We start from the raw sequence: 21436 nt of genomic DNA, 5'->3' as shown, positions 1-21436 counted from the left end.
AGGTTTATTATACCGGTGGACGGTACCACACGTTTTTTCAAACAGTAGTTCCGTACTTACAGTAATACCAGAATTATCTATGTGTACGGTAGTTAATTTATCAGATAGTTATGGAATTTGGCTCAACTCGGTTGTAGAGTGACGATTAAGGCTCTATGCCTCACTGCACGCTAGATGGAGCGCTACAAAATGTGACAGAATGTGGGGATCTTGGGACGCATTTTTCGGAATTATACCTTTTTTAACTCACAGCGTTTTGAAAACGCAATGGTGCGATATGCTGTTACAAGAGCAAGACACATCGGCCAAAGTAATCCTGCTGACATATGTGTATGTCATAAGTAATGAAATAAGTGGTATTGTGATACTATTTGGGATCATGGTTCTTTAGCATGTTACTTTTGTGTGTCCTGTCCCAACATCCCAACCTCCTGTTTCATTATGACATACGTCATTGTGGAGGCGAGGGCGTGGTCGAGCATTCGTCTGGGGAGAGAGGAAGTGGTAAGGGTTTTCACCTGAGATGAGTTGCAGGGAATTGCTTTTTCTTTGAGAGACGGGGGATATGAAAGGGGCCAGACCTCAGAGTGAGAGAGACCAGCTGAAGCTACGAGTGTGTTGGCCACTGCCAGTCCTACTTTATAGGTAGCGTTTGAGTGTTTGTGTGAAACTTTAGCTTTACACAGTCAAGCGAACTTATTTTTATGTGAAGAATAAATTTACCTTTGAGTTGGATTCACTGTCTCCCGCTTCCTCATTCCTTGAACTTTGTTACAGTCATTAAAACAGTAAAGAAAATTAAACTAAGTTGTGTCTTCAGCTATGAGATAAACATTCTGTACACCGGTTACTGCATCTGGGCCGAAAAACATCACTCTCACCCAATGACAGACCTTGGGGAGGGACAGATGAGAGATGATTTAACCCTCGAGAATACAACCCACAATCAGTACAAGGTTAATACTACTGAAAGCACTTTTAACCCAAACTTCTCTGTCTCTCTCTCTCTTTGGCTTTCATCCTTCTCAGAACAGTCAAGCTACAGATAACTGACCCTTACAGTGTCTAAAATTTTTCATTATATGTGGTATATCTTGTGGGTGGCTTTGATTACAAATGGACTGATTGTACACTGGTTTTCTGAGTGCTAATGTAGCAAGAGAAATATTGGTAAACATGGAGTTCACAAGCAGAAAAGATTTTCTATGTGTTCACCTGTATGTCTATGAAAGAGCTGAGTGCCACGAGTTTGAGGCATTTGCATTCCCGATTACTGGAAAATATACACTAGATCATGGGGGGAAATTACAATCAATTTTATATTGGAAAGCATTCTGTACACAGTACATACAAGTAATAAGCATTCCCTTGATAAGTTCTAAACTTTTTTTTTATTGATTTCAGAAACACAGAGGAACAAGTGTGTCGAATGTAATGTTTTGGAATTTCTTACATGATTAAGTGGGCCACTAATCTCAGTGGGTGTTGCTGCTTATCAATTCAATACCAGTAGACAGCAGTTACGCCTTTTTACCTCCTAATACACCTCTATTGACCTTCACCCCTGTACATTTGCCCCTGTGGAATAATTGCATTTCTAATGGAGACTGAGAAAGCAGTCAACCACAAATACTGCTGTGCACATCTGCACCCCGATTATCCCAATATACACTCACTGAGCACTTTATTAGGAACACCTGTACACCTACTTATTTATGAGATTACCTAATCACCCAATCGTATGGCAACAGTGCAATGCTTAAAATCATGCAGATACGGGAGCTTCAGTTAATGTTCACATCAACCATCAGAATGGGGAAAAAAAAATTTGATCTCAGTGATTTCAAATGTGACATGATTGCTGGTGACAGACGGGCTGGTTTGAGTATTTCTATAACTGCTGATCTTCTGGGATTTTCATGCACAGCAGTCTCTAGAGTTTACTCAGAATGGTGCCAAAAACTAAAAATATCCAGTGAGCAGCAGTTCTGTGGACAGAAACTCCTTGTTGAAAAGAGAAGTCAACGGAGAATGACCAGATTGATTCCAGCTGACAAAAGGCTATGGTAACTCAGATAACCCCTCTGTAAAATTGTAGTGTGCAGAATAGCATCTCAGAATGCACCTTGAAGTGCCTCAAACCTTGAGGCGGATGGTCTACAACAGCAGAAGACCACATCGGGCACTTTAATGTTCCTAATAAAGCGCTCAGTGAGTGTATATCAATGATATATATACAAGGCTCATCAAAAGGCTAAATAATATATATACTGTATATACGGTACACACACACACACACACACACACATATATATATATAGAGAGAGAGAGAGAGAGAGAGAGCCTTTTATATAACTTGTATACAGTAGATAGTGTTAGTAGTTTATCTGACAAATCTAGTAGTTCTTAATGCCAAAGAACATCAGATTTATGCATATTTGATGCTTTAAACCAAAAAGGGTACACCAATTTGTTCTCTGTTCATGCAAAGTCTTTTGCTTAGATTTATTTCTCATTGTTGCATCTGTAACTGCTAGTTAAGTATTACCTCCTAGTATTACCTCTGGTAGTTATTAATGTAGATGTATATGAGCTTCATGTTGTCGTGACTGGCTGTTTGTTGTTGCATTTCTACCGACTGCCAGCTATGACTACTAATTATTTTAAAGAAACAAAGGACTGTTTCCAACTAGATTCTATCCTAGTAATTATGACTGATTATGGCCTTTTTTGAGTTTTTAATTTCATAATCTGCTTGCTTCTCTGAAATCAACTTGACCCAGTTAAACAAAGTAAGTATTAGAAATGCTAAATATCTTCACAAAAGTTCAAAGCGCTGCAGTGAACTAGGTCAACTCAGTTTGAGCTTCTAAATTGTGCTTTTGAAATTGTTCCCCAACTGCTCCAAACTGTTCTTGTTCTCCCTCCCTATTTCCATCAACATGCTTTCTCGATGTGTTGTTTTGCTTAGGATTTAGAGGAGGGGAGCCCAATTCAGCATCTCTCTCTCTCTCTCTCTCTCTCTCTGCCCTGGGTTGAACCTTAACCTCGATTAATCCTGACTCCTGAACAGTGATGTATGTATAGGATGGGAGATAGTGATTTATTCTCTTACTGGTGCTGCTGGCCAGGGCAGGGCAGAGATTGCACTAGAAACCAGAGTTTACTTGTGCCCAAAATGTCAGTGTACATTAGTTTTCCTTTCTCCAATCGTTGAGCAAGTGAAGGGTAGACTGTTTCATCTTTCATCCTTTCATGTAGCTGCATGTTTGGAGAGACCTCCTACAGTGTCGAGGGTAAACATCTCCCTGCATGGGTGGATTATGTTTATTTAAATCTATGTTTTCTCCAATCGCCTGATTTAGAGTATGTGCATTTGAGTATGTGTGTGTGTGTGTATGGGTACAGTATGTGTGTCTTCGTGATCATTATTGCGTCCTGTGCATTGCAGTGAGAAAGCATATAAGTCTTGCTTAATGACCTCAGTTGCCTTGGCAACGGCATCCCATAGAGACAAATTTGAAGGGGTATGTTAGGCAGAGGCAGAAAGACTGAGGAGAGGGAGAGAGAGAGACTCATCAGATGTGTCGTTGGGGGGTTTAGGCGGATTAAAAAAGGCAAATCATTCACTAAAAGGTTAGTTTTGGAACGGCTCAACATACAGCATCTATTCACAGGATTTCTGCAAAGCAAGCTTATTTAAACCCCATCATAAGGCTAAAGCTTAATGGCAATTAGCACAGCTAAGCATCTTGCGAAGATGGCCCTGCCAAATGAATGTGATAGTGTTCACAGAGAGCGATTCCAAGCTGTTGGCTTTTCCAGCAGAGCTAGCTAATATGATCCAGCGTGAATAGTATTATTCATGCCTGCAGCTACTTGTCCTGAGTCCAACAAAGCCTGTCAGAATCTGTCGGCTCTTCATTACTGTGTGCCAGCCAGAGAGCAGAAACAAGCGCAAATGCCACTCACTCAGATACACAGAGCGTGACACTGATAAAAGACTGGGTGAGAAAGTGTGTATGTATGTGTTTGTGTGAATGTGAGTGTTTGAGAGGAAGAGTCTGTATGTTATGGACTATGTGGTTCAACAGAAAGATCTGATGGAAACCAAAAGCAATGAGGCTGTGCATGTCTGTGTTTTACCATGTTTTTTTTTATCTAACACCCACCTAGCGTGGCTTATTGCTTTTGTAAAAAACTGCACAACATAAATTTAATTAATTACAGAATTAATAATTACATTTATTAAAAATAATAATCACAACTAGATTATTACATTTTCTGAAGAAAATGTGAGTAGTGCTTGTCCATGCAAAACTTCCTGCCACAATGCTATGGGGTTGTGGGAGGTGGCCAGGACTGTGTTGCTAAAGTGTTCTGAGTGGTTGTTAGCATTTTTATTTATGGTTGCTAGGGTGTTGTTGGGTGGTTGCTAGGTGATAACTTACTTGTCCAAGTCAAAAGAGCTTACCCCTAAGTCTCTGATATTCTGGTCCCAATATATGGTCTTCAGGTCTTTTATTGTCTTCCAGACAAAATCATAAATTGAATCATTTAGAGATGTAAAAGCAGCTATAGTTTGAGGTGTCATTCATGTCCGTAGCACCAACAGAACAGGACAAGTTACACACCAGTGTTTGATACTAGTATGAGCCAGTGTCAGAAATAAAATTTTCCATTACAGTATTTGCCCTCTGGAGTTGTTTGTCAGGGCATTTTTTTACCTTTATGAGGGAATTTTTAGTGCATATTTTTCTATCCATACACAATATGACATAATATGACTTAATTGTTTTATGTCAAATACTTCAATTTAATTAATTAATTAACTAAAATACATTTGAATCTGAATAATCCGAAAAGCTGTTATTATTAAATGTATATGAACATCAAATAATGTCATGCAACATTTTCAATTTCGGGGGTCATTTTTGCCCTGAACATTGTTAATTTCTGACCCTGTTATGAGCAATGTAGTAATGCTTGACTAACAAGCGCCGCTAATAAGTATAATATGTAATGTAGTTCATTACCCTAACTGTAGGGGATAAAGTAGATTTATCGACATGGTGCATTAATAAAGAATCTAACTGATGTGCAATCACAGGTCTGCATGTATTAGATATTTTACAATTTCTTCAAATGTGGCTCCTCCTCTCAAATTTTAGGGCAGAATTCTCTGTTTTATAAACATCCAGGTGTCACTGTGAAACAAAAGTGGTGTATTATACTAAAATACCTCAACTTGGTAAAATAACTCAACATGATCACTTGGTAAATCAACATGTTACTTCTGTTCAATCAACCCCATAATGCCGATGTAGTGACAAGCCCATCTGACATTTCTGCAACTGTGGTCACCTTTCCCTCTAGCCCTACTAATAGAGTTAGGGGTATTTGTGTGAGAAACCTCCAAGACATGGGTTCTGGTCCCATGGAAACCAGGAAGTAATTGTCACAAACTATAGTAAGCTTGATTCGGAGGTTGCATTTTCACTCTAAAATTACAGTTTTACTCGGTGTTTGAGTTAGGGACTAGATTTAATAAAATAAAGTGCGCCAGACTGTGGTCATTTCACATTCAGAAACTGAAGCTCACATGTGCTCTAGTCTCGCATAGCCAGACCTTTGACTACAGCATAGGTCTGGGGTCTGTAGCCACGTCAGTTAGCCAAGAACAGGCCATTTAGACAGGAAAAGCCATCTAACTAACATGCAAAGCGACCAATCACAGTCGGTTTTGTCATTATGTGGTGTTTAGGGGCAGGGTTACTGGAGATGTATCATACCATAATAAAAGACCGACATAGGGGAAAAAATTATTTATATAATGCCGTGCGAGTCTCTGCAAACGATTGTATAGAAAACACACGGGAGAACAGCAGAAAAAGTTTAGACACTAAGTACAGCACAGAAAACCTGATTTGAGAGAATTTCACAAACATAACGTCCTGGTTATTTGCGTAACCTCCGTTCCCTGATGGAGGGAACGAGACGTTGTGTCGATGTAGTGACACTAGGGGTCACTCTTGGGAGCCCAAGACACCTCTGGTCTTTGATAAAAGGCTAATGAAAATTGGCGAGTGGTATTTGCATGCCACTCCCCCGGACATACGGGTATAAAAGGAGCTGGTATGCAACTACTCATTCAGGTTTTATGCTGAGGAGCAGAGACAAGATCCGGCCATTTCAGCGGGTAGTTCAGTGTTGTGGCAGGAGGGACACAACGTCTCGTTCCCTCCATCAGGGAACGGAGGTTACGCAAGTAACCGTGACGTTCCCTATCTGTCACTCACTCGACGTTGTCGATGTAGTGACACTAGGGGTCCCTATACGAAATGCCACAACTGGCTGAACAGTGTTACGTGAACTGGCGGTGTGTGACGGGCAGACCACTGTGTGCCTCGTAGCCAGCACACCAGGTCAACACGTAACCTCCCCCAACATAGTTATGAGTGTCGAACTGCCCTTTGGGGACAAGTCGACTACCCAAAAGATAGAGACAGGCTAACCCAGTCATGGCCTCTTTTCCCCTTCTTTTTTTCCACACCCTAAAAATGAAGGGGGATTATCCGACTGGGCCACCAGGTCTCCCAAGGGGAGGACACCACGGAGACCACACCTCGCCCAAAGTGAGGGGGGGATATTTAATTGGAAAAATACGTCACATGGTCTTGACGACCAAGTGGAGAGTCCCAAGGTAGATCCTACCCAAGGGTGGAGGAGTTACTACAAACATGGAGACTGGGGCAGAGGGGCTCTGCCCAAGGAAGACGCAGTTTGCCAACAGGGAAACGAATTAGCAGAAGATATATATCGCATGGGGTTTTACCTTACAGGGAACCGCCACATGCGGAACACCTACCCCAGAACAGGGCTCTTAGTTAGCATGTGTACTGGGCCAGCAGCGAGTCTCTCTGAAAACTCGACTGCCACAGGGCTCGGAGGAAGTCAACCAGGGGACATAGTTTGTGACCACTACTGGGAATTAATGGCGCACGTCGTCAGCTCAAAAGAGGCGGAAGGCGCTATGTGCAAGCGATACACCTGGCCGGCTATCCCGGGCCTATCCGCTTGTATTGCGTGCCACTACCTGGGATGAAACCGGTTCCACCCGGAGGTTGTAGAACCTTGCAAAGGTGTTGGGTGTTGCCCAGCCCGCTGCTCTGCAAATGTCTGTTAGAGAGGCACTCCTGGCCAGGGCTCAGGAGGCCGCTATACTCCTGGTAGAATGGGCTCGTAGCCCTACCGGGGGCGGCACGTCCTGGGCGTGATATGCCATAGCTATGGCATCAATGAGCCAGTGGGTGATCCTCTGCTTGGAGACAATGCTTCCTTTCCGCTGTGCACCAAAGCAGACAAAGAGCTGCTCAGAGATTCTAAAGCTCTGCATGCGATCCAAATAGATGCATAAAGCGCACACCGGACACGGCAATGACAGGGCTGGGTCTGCCTCCTCCTGGGGCAGCGCTCGCTGGTTCACCACCTGATCCCTAAAAGGGGTCGTCTATGCTGAGGGGGGCCTCGGTCAGGGCGTACCAGAGCGGGCAGTGGGAGGATTCTTGGGAGACGAACAGGTGCACCTGTGCCTGTCCGAATCGACTCCAAATCAGCTGGACCACCTGAGGGTGGAGTCTCCACTCTCCCCTGAGGGTGACTTGCCGTGACAGCGCGTCCGCTGTAGTGTTGAGGTTGCCCGGGATGTGAGTGGCTCACAGCGACTTGAAGTGCTGCTGACTCCAGAGGAGGAGACGGCGGGCGAGTTGTGACATACAACGAGAGCGCAGACCGCCTTGGTGGTTGACATATGCTACCGTTGCCGTGTTGTCTGTCCGAACTAACACGTGCTTGCCCTGGATTAATGGCCGAAATCTCCGCAGGGCGAGCAGAATTGCCAACAACTTGAGGCTGTTGATGTGCCAATGCAGTCGCGGGCCCGTCCACAAGCCGGCGGCTGTGTGCCCATTGCAAACAGCACCCCAGCCCATTTTGGAGGCGTCCGTTGTGACCATGACACGCCTGAAGACCAGTTCTAGGGGAGCAGGTCCAGAGAGCATGACCGTTCGGCTCCGTAGAGAAAATCTGAATGAGTGGTTGCATACCAGCTCCTTTTATACCATTTGTCCAGGGGAGTGGCATGCAAATACCACTTGCCAAGTTTCATTGGCCTTTTATCAAAGACCAGAGGTGTCTCGGGCTCCCAAGAGTGACCCCTAGTGTCACCACATCGACACAACGTCGAGTGAGTGACAGATAGGGAACAGATAAACAAAGCAGAAAATGCTGCTCTGCTTGTGGATATCCACTTTACTTTCTGCTACTTGCCTTAAACGAAACTGAATATTTTAAAAGATTTGATGACACTAACCTGACAAACTTGTGAACATTCTGTGATTATTTCATCCTCAAATGCAATAATTCTATCAACACGGAACCTTGTGAACACAACTTGGCTTCCAGGTGGACTGGTGGGCTGTCTACTCACGAAGTTCCATCGATCCAGCCAATCAGATTTGCGCTGATTAGATCAAGAAAGCATTTTCAGTTTTGTGCTAAAAGCATCAGATGGTTAATGCACGGACTGTGGGCGGTCTGTAGGGCATGCCGTCTGAGGCTGAGACTACATGTGCTCACACATTCAACAACACTTTCAGCTTCAGGCACTGGGGGGCAGTGATTCGATTATTGGTAAGCACAGACCGAATTCAGTAACAGAACTTTCGGCCAGCTGTTGTCGAATTCACAGTGTGATCAGTCCGAATAACTAACAGTTGTCTGCTATAAGCATTTAGCCTAGTGTGAACAATTTTAGCACACTATTTCTTGTGATAAATCCAGGGGGCTTCAAGTGTTGGTGCAGTTGATTTGGCAGGAGTTATGGGGTCTTTTAGCTTCCTTCTAATAAGTGTGCAGCATTTAAAACAGGCTCACACAGAGAGGAATCTCTGACTCAGTAAGAGACTGGTTAAAGCAAAACCATCTGAAAAGCCTCAGGCAGTGAAGGATAAGGCGGAGAGAAGCACTGGAAATTGAAGTGAGATTGAAGAGATCAAGTGGGAGATCCCCCCTGTATTAGAAAACAGGCCTTATGGAGAAAGCAAATTACTCTCTGCACAAAACTTCAAAGCAGCAAAGCAGTTGAGAGGACTGTGGTCAAGTATAGTTTAAATGTTACAGGTAAAGGAACTGAGAGGCATTAATACATTTTAAATGGATGGTATTTTTGTCCAGTTGTTAAGAAAAAAGGAGGCACTTAGCTGTTTTATATGAAAAATAATGAATTTTTCTCCAGTGGGATCTGCGGTGCATGATGTAAAAATAGTTATGTATTTGTCAGACAAATATCCGAAACAGGCTGTTTCTCATCTCATGAAAATTACATGACCGTGGCGGCATTCTTGCAAAGTGATATTAGGCAGTTCCTAGGTAAAATGTCCACTCGGTGGCACTAAAAAGGAGCTACATTTTATCCCAAACAGATAACGTTTTCAAGGTTAATGCTCTATTGAGATTTAAATCAACAAAACCTACCTCTCTACCTTTAAACTTAAACCTAAACCAAACTGATTGGCTCATTAAACCAAATGTGAGAGGAAAAACGCAATTGCTGTAGCAAGCATGTCATTTTGTGGTGCTTCTATACAGGGGCATTGCAAGACCCCTTTTACTGGGGCAAGATAGATCATGAGGGTGAACCGTATACCGATCTGCAAAATATGGTTTACTATTCAAAACAAGAGACTAATTGTGATGCTTGAAGTGAACATTTTTTCTATACCTTCGCCACCCTGTGCCCCTCCTAAATCCACTGTAAAATGACTTGTAAAACCAGAAAATAGTTACATTTAATGCTATACAATAGTTCTAAAAAAAGACAAAATACCACTCCCAAAGTCACCAGAATTGATGGTGCTCTTTTTGCAAATATTTTGTCATGGAGGACATGCCCCTGGACCACACTAGAATAAAAGGGACACTATGACACTTTCACCTCATGTGTAAACTCGTGTGCTGTTCAAGATTCTTATCTGGTCCTTTGAATATCAACTGCAACGCTCTTACAGTTGAGCTATTACACAATTTGTTTGTGCTTGAACAAGCTTGTAAATGTTGTTGGCTATGCAATGCAAACGTAAAAAGTAATGCCTTGCGCTATAATTAGTGTTTTAATGTCATATGATAGCATTATGTGAGGAACAGGGCGTAAAGTAAGTGTTTTTGAACTGATAATCTGTAGTTTTACTTGTGATTTGCATATAAGGAAATAAAAGTGTACAGTATTAGGTCATCTAAACCAGTGGTTCTCAGCCTTTTTGACTCCAAGGCCCCCCGCTGTTCAAGACAATATTTGATGGCCCCCTCGCCCGAAACAAGACAAGTCTGATTAAAATAATTAATCATGGATAAAATTTTATTCTAGAAGTTTCAGAAAGAGTCTGTTTGTAATTTCTTGGCATACATCTAAATGTATTTTTAGAATTTAATTAAGTTGGATTATTTTAATATTTCTTATTTTAAATTAATTTTAAGTTGAGGCCCCCATGGAAGTGTGCTGAGGCCCCCTATTGGGTCCCAGCCCCTGGTTGAGAACCACTGATCTAAACGCCTTAAACGGTTTTCCTATATTGGGGCAAGGTCATAAACAGTTTAAGCATAAACCAATCAGCACACATAGATTTTTGCCCATTACCCCGATTTCGTGTTGCACGTAAACACCTTTACTGGCATTCTCACCAGCTTATCCAATTTGCACAAGTGTTGTGCGCACACTTGTTTATGTTTAACGTCAAAAGCAGAGAATAATCTGATGATTTCAAATGTCATGTAAAAGTGATTTAATTGTATTGTTGGATTTTTTGGAATACGCTGATTTTTGGTAGTTATCAGCGCATGTAAATGCACTCATGTTGATGTAACACCTCTGTTGTTCATTTTACTTGGAAACAGATGCAACATGTACAAATGAGTCATGTAAAAATAATTCTGCAAAAATGTAGGTATAGATCTCATGAGATTCTGTGAGACCAGGTTGGTTGTTTCTTTTTTTTAAACTCTTAACTCCAAGTATTAAACTTTGGTGCGTAACTCATCCTGGTCTATTTGTACTATGGATTTGAATGATATCTCAAATTGTTTGACTTGTTGAGGAGAGGTGTGCAATTACTTATAATCAGACTTACATTTTCGCTTGCAGGTTGATGAAAATAGGTGAAAAACCCCATAGACTTACATTGAAGGAGGAACCAGAGCCATATCTAGGGACCAGAATATCACAGAGACTTGGTGATGGGCTTTTTGGACTTTGGCCAGCAAGTAACCACCTAGCAACCACCCAGAGCAACCTAGCAATGCCCTAGCAACCATCCAGAACATCCTAGCATCTGCATAGCAACAAGCTAAAAACCATTAAGAACACCTTAGCAACAGCATAGCAAAATATAATGAGGAAAATATAATGCTAAGAATGTGTTGATATTAGTGTACTCAGAAGCATGACCTTGCAAAAGGAACAGTTTGTTTGCACTGGTGACATAGATTCTAATTTTGACCTGTAGATCATTTAATTCAGGGTGACATTACATTCCAGCCACGTCTTCGTTGTCAAGCCGAAACCATGTGTTCAGAGGCGTGCTGTTTTTTTTTTTTTATTTGGCACAGTCAAAGGATCAGTTTTGCTCTGGAACTTTTCTTCTAAATTCTATAAACTGTGCTTTTCAAATTTTTCTTATGTCTTTGCTCTCTGCCTTACCCACAGATATTTTATACATCTGATAGGTTTTATTATTAGAGAATCTGCCCTGCTCTCATCTTGTTCTACTTTCCAGCAGTATAAATATCCTCTAGCTATCAGTCATGGTCACATGACCTGTTATTTTAACAGCTCACCAGTGCAGAGGTGTAAAAATGAATGCCACTTTTTCTTTGACCATGTAACACTTTCTCTATCTATTAGAAAATCTCACCACCATGGCATTGCTTAAAGCATTCAAGTTGCCTTAATTCAAAAGCTCTTTGACACATCTTAAAGCTGTCATGTTAAGCTAACATGCAGTTTACTGGCAGATCTACGATCCTCGAGGTTGGCGCATAACCACTGGTGTACTAAAAGACACAGTAGAATGTGCATTTCTACATAGGACGGGCAAATAAGTGATGCCTAAAGTCATCTTCAGAGGATGTGTTTGCCCAAAATTGGTTCTAGATTGCACCAGATTAGGGTCTTTTGGCTTTTTAGCATTATTTACCAAGATTTCTATGGTCAACAAGCATCACCAGAAAGACATTTCAATCTAACCAATGCATGAACTTTTAATAAAGGTTCCCTATCTGTCACTCACTCGACGTTGTGTCGATGTAGTGACACTAGGGGACACTCTTGGGAGCCCCAAACAAAGGCCAGTGAGAATTGGCGAGTGGAATTTGCATCCCACTCCCCCGGACATACGGGTATAAAAGGAGCTTGTATGCAACCACTCATTCAGATTTCCTGTTCGGAGCTGAGCGGTTGTATTCAGTGCACTGAATTCAATTCCCTCCAAAGACGCACCTCAAAACTGCTGGATTTACGGTGCATTTCAGCGGCTTCTCCCCCTCTGCACCCATGGAGTGCAGAGAACACCCCTGGGCGCTTCGGCAGAGCGAAAATAAGAGAGTATATTCTAAAAGAGTATATTTTCATTCACAAAAAGAGCGGCACACACGGAACGTCTTTTTTAAAGATGCCTTTCCATTTGTGTGTTATTCCTGGTTGTGGTCGTTATCTCTCTGCTTCTGACGGCCACGATTGCTGTCTTACGTGTCTGGGCACTGCCCACGCAGAGACAACGTTCGTGGATGAGTCATGTCCTCATTGTGAGAACATGACCATGGCAACGTTAAGAAAGCAAGCCACCCCAGCGGATCCCCGCACCGGTCCTTCTACCTACGGGTTTGAGACCATGTCGGTTAGCACTGGGGGCGATTTGGGGACATTAATGGGACAACCTCCGCCAGGTATCCCCCCACGGACCTCCCATTCCCCAGCATGCTCGCTTGCCCCGATTGGTCTCTCGCACGAGTCCGCCGGCTCATCTCAGCGCGAGTTCGACTTCTCGTTCGGAGCTCGGGAAGACGATGAGTTATCGAGCACAGCATCGGAGAGTGGGCTCGTCCAGTCTGATGCAGAGGCTTCGGCTGGGCTTCCTCCTTTGGGAACGGTTGCCCAGTCTCACGCCGACGCGGAACTGATGGACATGCTTTCCCGGGCAGCCGCGAGTGTTGGGCTAGAGTGGAACCCTCTACTCTCCCCTGAACCCTCGCGGCTCGACGATTGGTTCCGTTCCTTCCTTTCAGGAAGTGCATGAGGAGCTGACAAGATCGTGGGAGACACCTTTTACTGCCTGTCCCGGTCTTTCAGCTCCCCTGCTCTCACTACCCTCGATGGTGGAACGGCCAGGGGGTATTCGGTGATCCCCCAGGTGGATAAGGCGCTCGTGGTGCACTTGTGTTCGCAGAGCACCGCCACCTGGCACGGGCGCCCAAAGCTCTCGTCCAGGGCCTGTAGGTTGCCTGTAGTGGCCTGTGGTGCCACTGGACAAGCCGCCTCCGCCCTGCACGCCATGGCTCTCCTGCAAGTACACCAAGCCAAGGCACTAAAAGAACTGCACGAGGGTAGTTCTGACCCGCAGGAAGCAGACGCCACCCGTCTCGTGGCCGGCCTCTAAGATCCCGAGGAAGGCCTCGAAGCGCCCCCGAGATGGGCGACCCAAGGGTGAGGAGACCCACTTCTCTGGGGCTGGTCAACAGACCAGTCCATCCCCCGGTGGAGGGCCGGGAGGAGAATCTTTTGTCACTGCATGCCCAGGAGGCTGCGGCACCCAAAAGCCTGACAAAAGAATGGTTCCCTTGTCTCCTGGGTCACATATCCGGTGTGCACAGCCATCGTCACGACCACCATCCACCGTCCCATTTTAGCAGGTATGGCACTCCAGCGTCAGACCCGCCGCCCCTGTGTGCCCAGCTGTGGCACAAACACGCCCACACGGGATTGGTTCCAGTGGACTGCGGGGACGAGATTCCTCCTCCCCCCTCCTCGGCCAATCTTATGGTGGGCGGCAGGAGCCAGGTAAATGCTTCGATATCCCTGGACTCAGCATGGCCACAGGGCTCACGTCCCCTCGACGTGGCACCTTGAGCTCCACCCTGCCGTGAGGCCCCACCTGCCGGTATGTCCGACGTGATCATTCCCTTGGTCCCCTTGGCCCGGAGTTTGGGCACATGGCTCACGCTTTCCAACCTGTCGTGTTGGCTGACCCGGACCGTCCGACTCGGCTATGTGATTCAGTTTGCCAGGCGCCAGCCCAGGTTCAGCGGCGTCCGCTTCACCTCGGTGAAAGGCGAGAACCCCACTACCTTGCATGCGGAGATCGCTACCCTTCTGCGCAAGGGCGCGATAGAGCCTGTCCCTCCAGCCAAGATGAAGAAAGGGTTCTACAGCCCTTACTTCATCGAACCGAAGAAAGGCGGTGGGTTGCGACCAATCCTGGACCTGCAAGTACTGAACCGGGCTTTGCACAGACTCCCGTCCAAGATGCTGACACAAAACGCACTCTAACGAGCGTCCGGCATCAAGATTGGTCCGCGGCGGTAGACCTGAAGGACGCGTACTGCCCCGTCTTGGTCTTAACTCGACACAGACCCTTCCTGCGGTTTGGCTTCGAAGGCCAGGCGTACCAGTACAAGGTCCTCCCCTTCGGCCTGTCCTTGTCCCCTCGCGTCTTTACGAAGGTCGTAGAGGCAGCCCTTGCCCCGTTAAGGGAAGTGGGCATCCGCATCCTCAACTATCTCGATGACTGGCTAATCCTAGACCTCTGTAATCTCCACGTCTGGCCCCTGGACAGGACGTGGGAGACCTAAGTGGCCTACCACCCACAGTGGTAGACACGATCACTCAGGCTAGGGCTCCCTCTACGAGGCGCCTGTATGCCTTGAAGTGGCGTCTGTTCGCTAAGTGGTGTTCTTCCCGATGCGAAGACTCCCAGAGACGCACAGTCGGATCGGTGCTTTCCTTCCTGCAGGAGAGGCTGGAGGGGCGGCTGTCCCCCTCCACCTTGAAGGTGTATGTAGCCACTACATCAGATTCCTGAGAGGTGCTAGCTAGGTTGAATCCCTCCAGACCGCACCTCATCCCCTCGTGGGACCTCTCTGTAGTCCTTCGGGGTCTACAGGGAGCTCCCTTTGAGCCCTTGGAGTCAGCTGAGCTTAAGGCACTCTCTTTGAAGACTGCCCTCCTGACTGCGCTCACTTCCATCAAAATGGTAGGGGACTTGCAGGCATTCTCTGTCAGAGTATCGTGCCTGGAGTTCGGTCCGGGTTACTCTCACGTGATCCTGAGACCCCAACCGGGCTATGTGCCGAAGGTTCCCACGACCCCTTTTAGGGATCAGTTGGTGAACCTGCAAGCGCTACCCCAGGAGGAGGCAGACCCAGCCTTGGCGTTGCTGTGTCCGGTGCAAGCTTTACGCATCTATTTGGATCGCACGCAGAGCCTTAGAAGCTCAGAGCAGCTCTTTGTCTGCTTTGGTGGACAGCAGAAAGAAGCACTGTCTCCAAACAGAGGCTCGCCCACTGGGTCATTGACGCCATCGCGATGGCATATCAGGCTCAGGACGTGCCACCCCCTGTGGGGTTATGAGCCCACACTACCAGGAGTGTGTCGGCCTCCTGGGCCCTGGCCAGTGGTGCCTCTTTGGCAGACATCTGCAGAGCAGCGGGCTGGGCAACACCCAACACCTTTGCGAGGTTCTACAATCTCCGGGTTGAGCCAGTCTCGTCCCGTGTATTGGCAGGCACGAGCAAGTAAGTTCTGGGACAGCTGGCCGGGTGTACCGCTTGCGCATAGCGCCTTTCCCCTCCCTTGAGGTGAAGATGTGCGCTCTTGACTCCCAGTCGTGTTCACAGACTGTGATCCCTGGATGATTTTTCTCCTTAGCCCTCTGGCAGTTGAGTTTGCGGAGAAACTCACTGACCGGCCCAGTACGTGCGCTAATTAGCCCCTGTACTGAGGTAGGTGCTCCACATGTGCTGGTTCCCCAAAGGCGACCCCATGTGATATCTTCCACAAAATCGTTTCCCTGTCAGCAAACTGCGTCTTCCTTGGACAGAGGCCCCTCTGCCCCCGGTCGCCATGCTCTGTAGAAACTACTCCCACTTCGGGTAGGACCTACCATGGGACCTCTCAACATGACATACTTCCAACAAGACTCGGTAAGACCATGTGACGTATTCCACTCAAAATCCCCCCCCCCCCTTTTCTCTGGGCAGGGTGTGGTCTCCGCAGTGTCTTCCCCTTGGGAGGGACACTGTCCCTATAGTTGGGCAGTCGACTTGTTCCTGATGGACCGTTCGATGCTCATAAGAGCGTTGGGGGAGGTTACGGGATGGCCTGGTGCGCTGGCTACGAGGCACACAGCGTTCTGCCCGTCACACACCGCCAGTTCACGTAACACAGTTCAGATAGTTGTGGTGTTTTGTATAGGGACCCCTAGTGTCACTACATCGACACAACGTTGAGTGAGTGACAGATAGGGAATGTCATGGTTACTTTCGTAACCTCCATTCCCTGATGGAGGAAACGAGACGTTGTGTCCCTCTTATCACAATGCTGAACTACCCACTGAAACGGCTGGGACCTGGTCTCGGCTCCTCAGCACAAAACCTGAATGAGCGGTTGCATACCACCTCCTTTTATACCCGTATGTCCGGGGGAGTGGCATGCAAATTCCACTCGGCAATTCTCATTGGCCTTTTTTAAAAAAAGCAGAGGTGTTTGGGGCTCCCAAGAGTGACCCCTAGTGTCACAACGTCTCGTTCCCTCCATCAGGTAACCATGACGTTTTGTTCACTAAAAAGTGAGTAAATAATGACACAGTTTTCAATTTTAGGTGGACTGTCTCTTTTACTTTATTAAATGTTTGGCTCCTTAAAGGGATAATTCACCCAAAAATTAAAATGTTCTCATCATTTAATCACCCTTGTGCCATCCAAGATGTGTATGACTTTCTTTCTTCTACTGAACACAAACAAAGATTTTTCGAAAAGTATCTCAGCTCTGTTGGGCTATAGAAATGCAAATAAATTTTGACCAGAACTTTGAAGGTCCAAAAAGCATGTAAAGGCTGCATAAAAGTAGTCCACACAACTGATTAAATCCATCTTCAGAAGTGATATGAAAGGTGTGGGTGAGAAACAGATCAATATTTAAGTCCTTTTTTACTCTAAATTTTCCTCCCTACCCAGTAGGTGCCGATATGCACAGTGAATACAAACTGCCTAAAACAAAAGAAGAATGTGGATGTAAAAGTGGAGATTTATACTAAAAAAGGACTTAAATATTGATCTGTTTCTCAAACACCTATTATATCGCTTCTGAAGATATGGATCAAAGTTCTGGCCACCATTCACTTGCATTGTATGGACCTACAGAGCCGAAATATGCTTCATAAAACCTTCATTTGTGTTCAGCAGAAGAGAGAAAGTCATACACATCTGGGATGGCATGAGGGTGAGTGAATGATGAGAGAGATTTCATTTTTGTGTGAACTATCCCTTTCACCCAAATGATACCCAGTTTGCAAGACTTTGCCATTTTCTGCATGAAAAGCGTAGAACAGATCAACTCTTTTTGAATATAATGCACACACACAGACCAGGAAAAAAAGATTCCATATCTACTTTATGTGTGTATGTGTGTGCTTACCTGAAACATAATTCTATACTGTTCCTCCGGCCTGTTCACCACACACATGTTGCAGCCCATCCTGACTCACAGTTTCCTGAGAGGGGCGTTTCCTCGATGATCTACTCTTCCTGATTCCCAGATATCACACGACGTAGCTGTCAATCCCTGCTGTCCAATTACAGTAATCCTTCCCTGAGATCAGAGGTTAAAACTCGGCACTCCATGAAAGGGCTTTGAAGTTCTTTTCTTTGTCTGCTTCCCTAATTCAGGCTGTGCTGCTTTTTTAATTGATGTCCAACCCGGAAAACAGTATCAGAGGAGCCCGCCACATCTAGCCGTGAGAACGTCAGGATTTATCATTGGTGAATGGCCTCTCTGATGTCTGTAGCTTCAAATTTGTTTCTAGATATACACTTAGGGAAGCTGTTTTAGTTTAGATGAATATTGTTGGCTTCATGGCAGTAAAACTTTGCATATGACTTATGAATAATAATAATGGGAATCAGGTAGCATTAGATTAAACAGATGGGCACATGTTTTTTCCCAAATGCTATTATTACTGAAATGTTTGTGCGTTGAAAAGAGCACAAAGCATGCTCAGTCTATGACAAAATTAAAATGAGAAATCCCAGTTTAGTGTCTGAATAATATTATCAAAGACAAGTTATGCATTATGCTCAAAGTCTAATAAATTCCCTAGTGTGTTTGCCAGTCATTGTGGACTGAGGCATGAATAATTCAGTTAAAGATGCGATAAACAAATGTTTCCTTTCCTTTCCTCTGTATTCCTCTGAGAGATATTTTCCTTCACACTTCTATTATTATAAAGATCATTCCTTTCATTTACATATAACGACACTCTGTACTGTAGCAGACGTGCATGTGTCATGGTTTAAAACATGTTGCTATTCAACTAATGACTTAAAAGAAAAGAATAACTCATTGTTAAGTAAATGTCTGTTCCAATGTGAATCTACAAAAAGACACTTACTCAATTACAATGCAGATGCATTTACATGTATATCACTCTAAACAATTATTAAGTACTTATGCCTATGGCTGCTGTCGCTGTGCTCATAGCCTATTTTCATTTGCCCTAGCCACAGCATGCTGAATCTGACACCTGCATATATTTATCTACATAAATGCTATGACTATGCCATCATCCACTGTGAAGGGGGGGTTGCAAACCCATCTCTCATTTGCACTCTCTTCACATATAAGCCGAGTCTGTCGTACACAAATCACATCAAACCTGCCTAGAAAATTTCTTCCTGGAATTCCAGCTGCATGTTCATGGCAGAAAATGAATAAGAGAGTGCACCTGTCAGATCATCTTTGAAACAATCTCTCTCTCTCTCTCTCTCTCTGTATAAAGGTAAGCTTAGATCTTAGTCCGAAGCTTATGTCATTTTAAAAGGACTGATCTCTCCATCACATAATGACAGGATGGTTGAAAGGGTGAAGGTGACAGAGTCTGGAAGTAAAGACAGATGAGAGTTTCGTCTGGTCTTCAGCAGGGAACAAATTGGATGCTGGATCTGCCCTACATCTGTCCAGCTTGTAGGAGGTTAAATGAAATCCAGATTCAGGAGAAGTAGATTGATCACTCAAGAAAAAAACGAAACCTGCTTTTAAAGTGTGCAGGGTCCTCTGAAATTGATGATCCTGCTTGTCTTCATGTTTCTCCTCCTCTCGTTTGCAGATTTGGGATGTAATCCAGCTTGGCTGAGCGCTGGAGATGAATGAACTGTAGCAATGCGTTTCCAAAGAGAAAAATAGTCATTACACACAGTCATTCAAGCAAATGCTGCGGTGCTGTATTCAAAAATTCAATTCGAGTAGGCTGTCCTGAAGCAGTGCCAGCTCAGTGTGCGTGCATGTGTGTCTGCAGAGAGAGGAAAGCTGCTGGTTTGGAGGAAACGTGGGGATCGGCACCGCTGCACAAACTGGAGCCCATCACAGCTTTACTGCAGGCCCCTCCTCTCCCTGCAATACCAGCCAATATACACCAGCCAGCTCTCTCCCCTCTCTCTCTCTCACTCTCTCTCTCACTCACTCACTCGCTCTCTCAGGCACTCGCTTAAAAGTGATAGCTTCAGTCTCCCACCTTCCTTTCCTCCTTCCCTCATATCTTATTTCCCAGCCTCTCTCTTCATCACCTGTGCTGGAAGCTCTGCACTCTAGGTCTTTGTTGCCTGTTGTGAAAGGGCTGAAGATCGCTGTCTGTCAGCACACAAACAGAATTTATGACCACAGAGACCATGTTGAAAGGAGCTTTGAAAAATATGCCTCTGTCTCATGGCCATTGTTTTTGCAGGAAAGCCTGTAGCCATACTGCAGACATACTTAAGTAATGTGCTATATACTGTATATTGTGAAAAAGGGCATGGCTAAAGGGTGATGTTAGGTACAATGCACAGTGGATGCATTATATACACAACATAGCATGGCTTTGAGTGCCTTATTGCTTTTATAAAATGTTTACAAAATAAAGATATTAAGGAAACAAATTTTCATTAAAACATTATTAAGCAAATTCAATAAATGGCATCCTTCCTCTAGAAACATTCTTCTGTGGACCCCTGGGCATTTGTGAAGACACAGTAGGGAGTCCATGAATATGTACTGTATCTAACACATAGAATTTTTGGAAAACACTTTACAATAAGGTCGTATTTGTAAACATTAGGAAATGCATAAGGTCTCATGAACTAATAATGAACAACATTTTTAATGGTGTTTTTTATTCTTAGTTAATGTTATTTTTTTTATTTCATGTTAGTTCATAATGCATTAACTAATGTTAATTTATACAACTTTTAATTAAAAAAAAATGGTATTAGTAAAGGTTGAATTTAACAAATCAAAATTAAGTGCTGTAAAAGTATTGTTCATTGTTAACTAATTTAGTCAACTAATGTTAACAAATACAACCTTATTGTAAAGTGTTTTTTTTTTTTTCTATGAACAACAATTTCGCAACATAAGTGTTACTAATTATATATATTAGCATGCACTATAAAAAAAGAAATGTTCTGTCAGGTAACCTAAAACGTATGCATCATGTGGTAATGTCGAAATAAACTGATTTCATTAATGTTAAAAAAAAAAAAATATTTAAAGGGATAGTTCGCCCAAAAAGGAAAATTATTTTATCATTTACTCACCCTCATGCCATCCCAGATGTGTATGGTCTTCTTTCTTCTGCTGAACACAAATTAAGATTTTTAGAAGAATATTTCAGCTCTGTAGGTCCATACAATGCAAGTGAATGGTGACCAGACCCTTTAAGCTTCAAAAATCACATAAAGGCAGCATAAAAGTAATCCATATCTAAGAGACCAAAACTATCTGTTTGATATACATTAAACCATGAGAAAGCAATATTTAACAAGCACAAGGGGAAATGATGTAGCCTACCTTCCAGAGTGCGCTAAAGGGAGTCATTATTGACCCACAGCTGTATTGAACACCAGTCGTGTGTGCTCTGGGTAAGCCGTGACGTGGGATGTTATTAGGTTATTAGGTGTGCTGACATCCTTCTGTGTATTGCTGATAATCTGTTATCTCGTTCCGTCCCTCTGCCTCCTCACTGTACCGCAGCACTATGGGTAGTCAGACAACTCGCATTGCCATTCAACAGAGTTTTGATTTTGCGAGGTATTGATTCGTTTAGCGAACAGGGATTACCACACTAGTTCAATACAACAG

At 44.3% G+C, this 21436-nt stretch overlaps 1 protein-coding gene across 1 annotated transcript in view; it reads right to left on the bottom strand.

Moving 5' to 3' along the window:
- The window catches only part of pdzd4 (PDZ domain containing 4), a 33609-nt gene extending 14006 nt beyond the window's left edge, over positions 1-19603 (bottom strand). The window contains exon 1 of the mRNA XM_051653199.1: positions 17741-19603. Coding sequence (XP_051509159.1) covers positions 17741-17800 — 60 coding nt within the window. The 5' untranslated portion in view covers positions 17801-19603. The remainder of the gene's footprint in view (positions 1-17740) is intronic.
- Positions 19604-21436: the final 1833 nt, after the last annotated feature.

Source organism: Myxocyprinus asiaticus, chromosome 24 (assembly GCF_019703515.2).
Source record: "Myxocyprinus asiaticus isolate MX2 ecotype Aquarium Trade chromosome 24, UBuf_Myxa_2, whole genome shotgun sequence".
NCBI lineage: Eukaryota > Metazoa > Chordata > Actinopteri > Cypriniformes > Catostomidae > Myxocyprinus > Myxocyprinus asiaticus.
The sequence above is the reverse complement of the archived record's forward strand: the minus strand, read 5'-3'. Positions and strand labels throughout refer to the sequence as shown.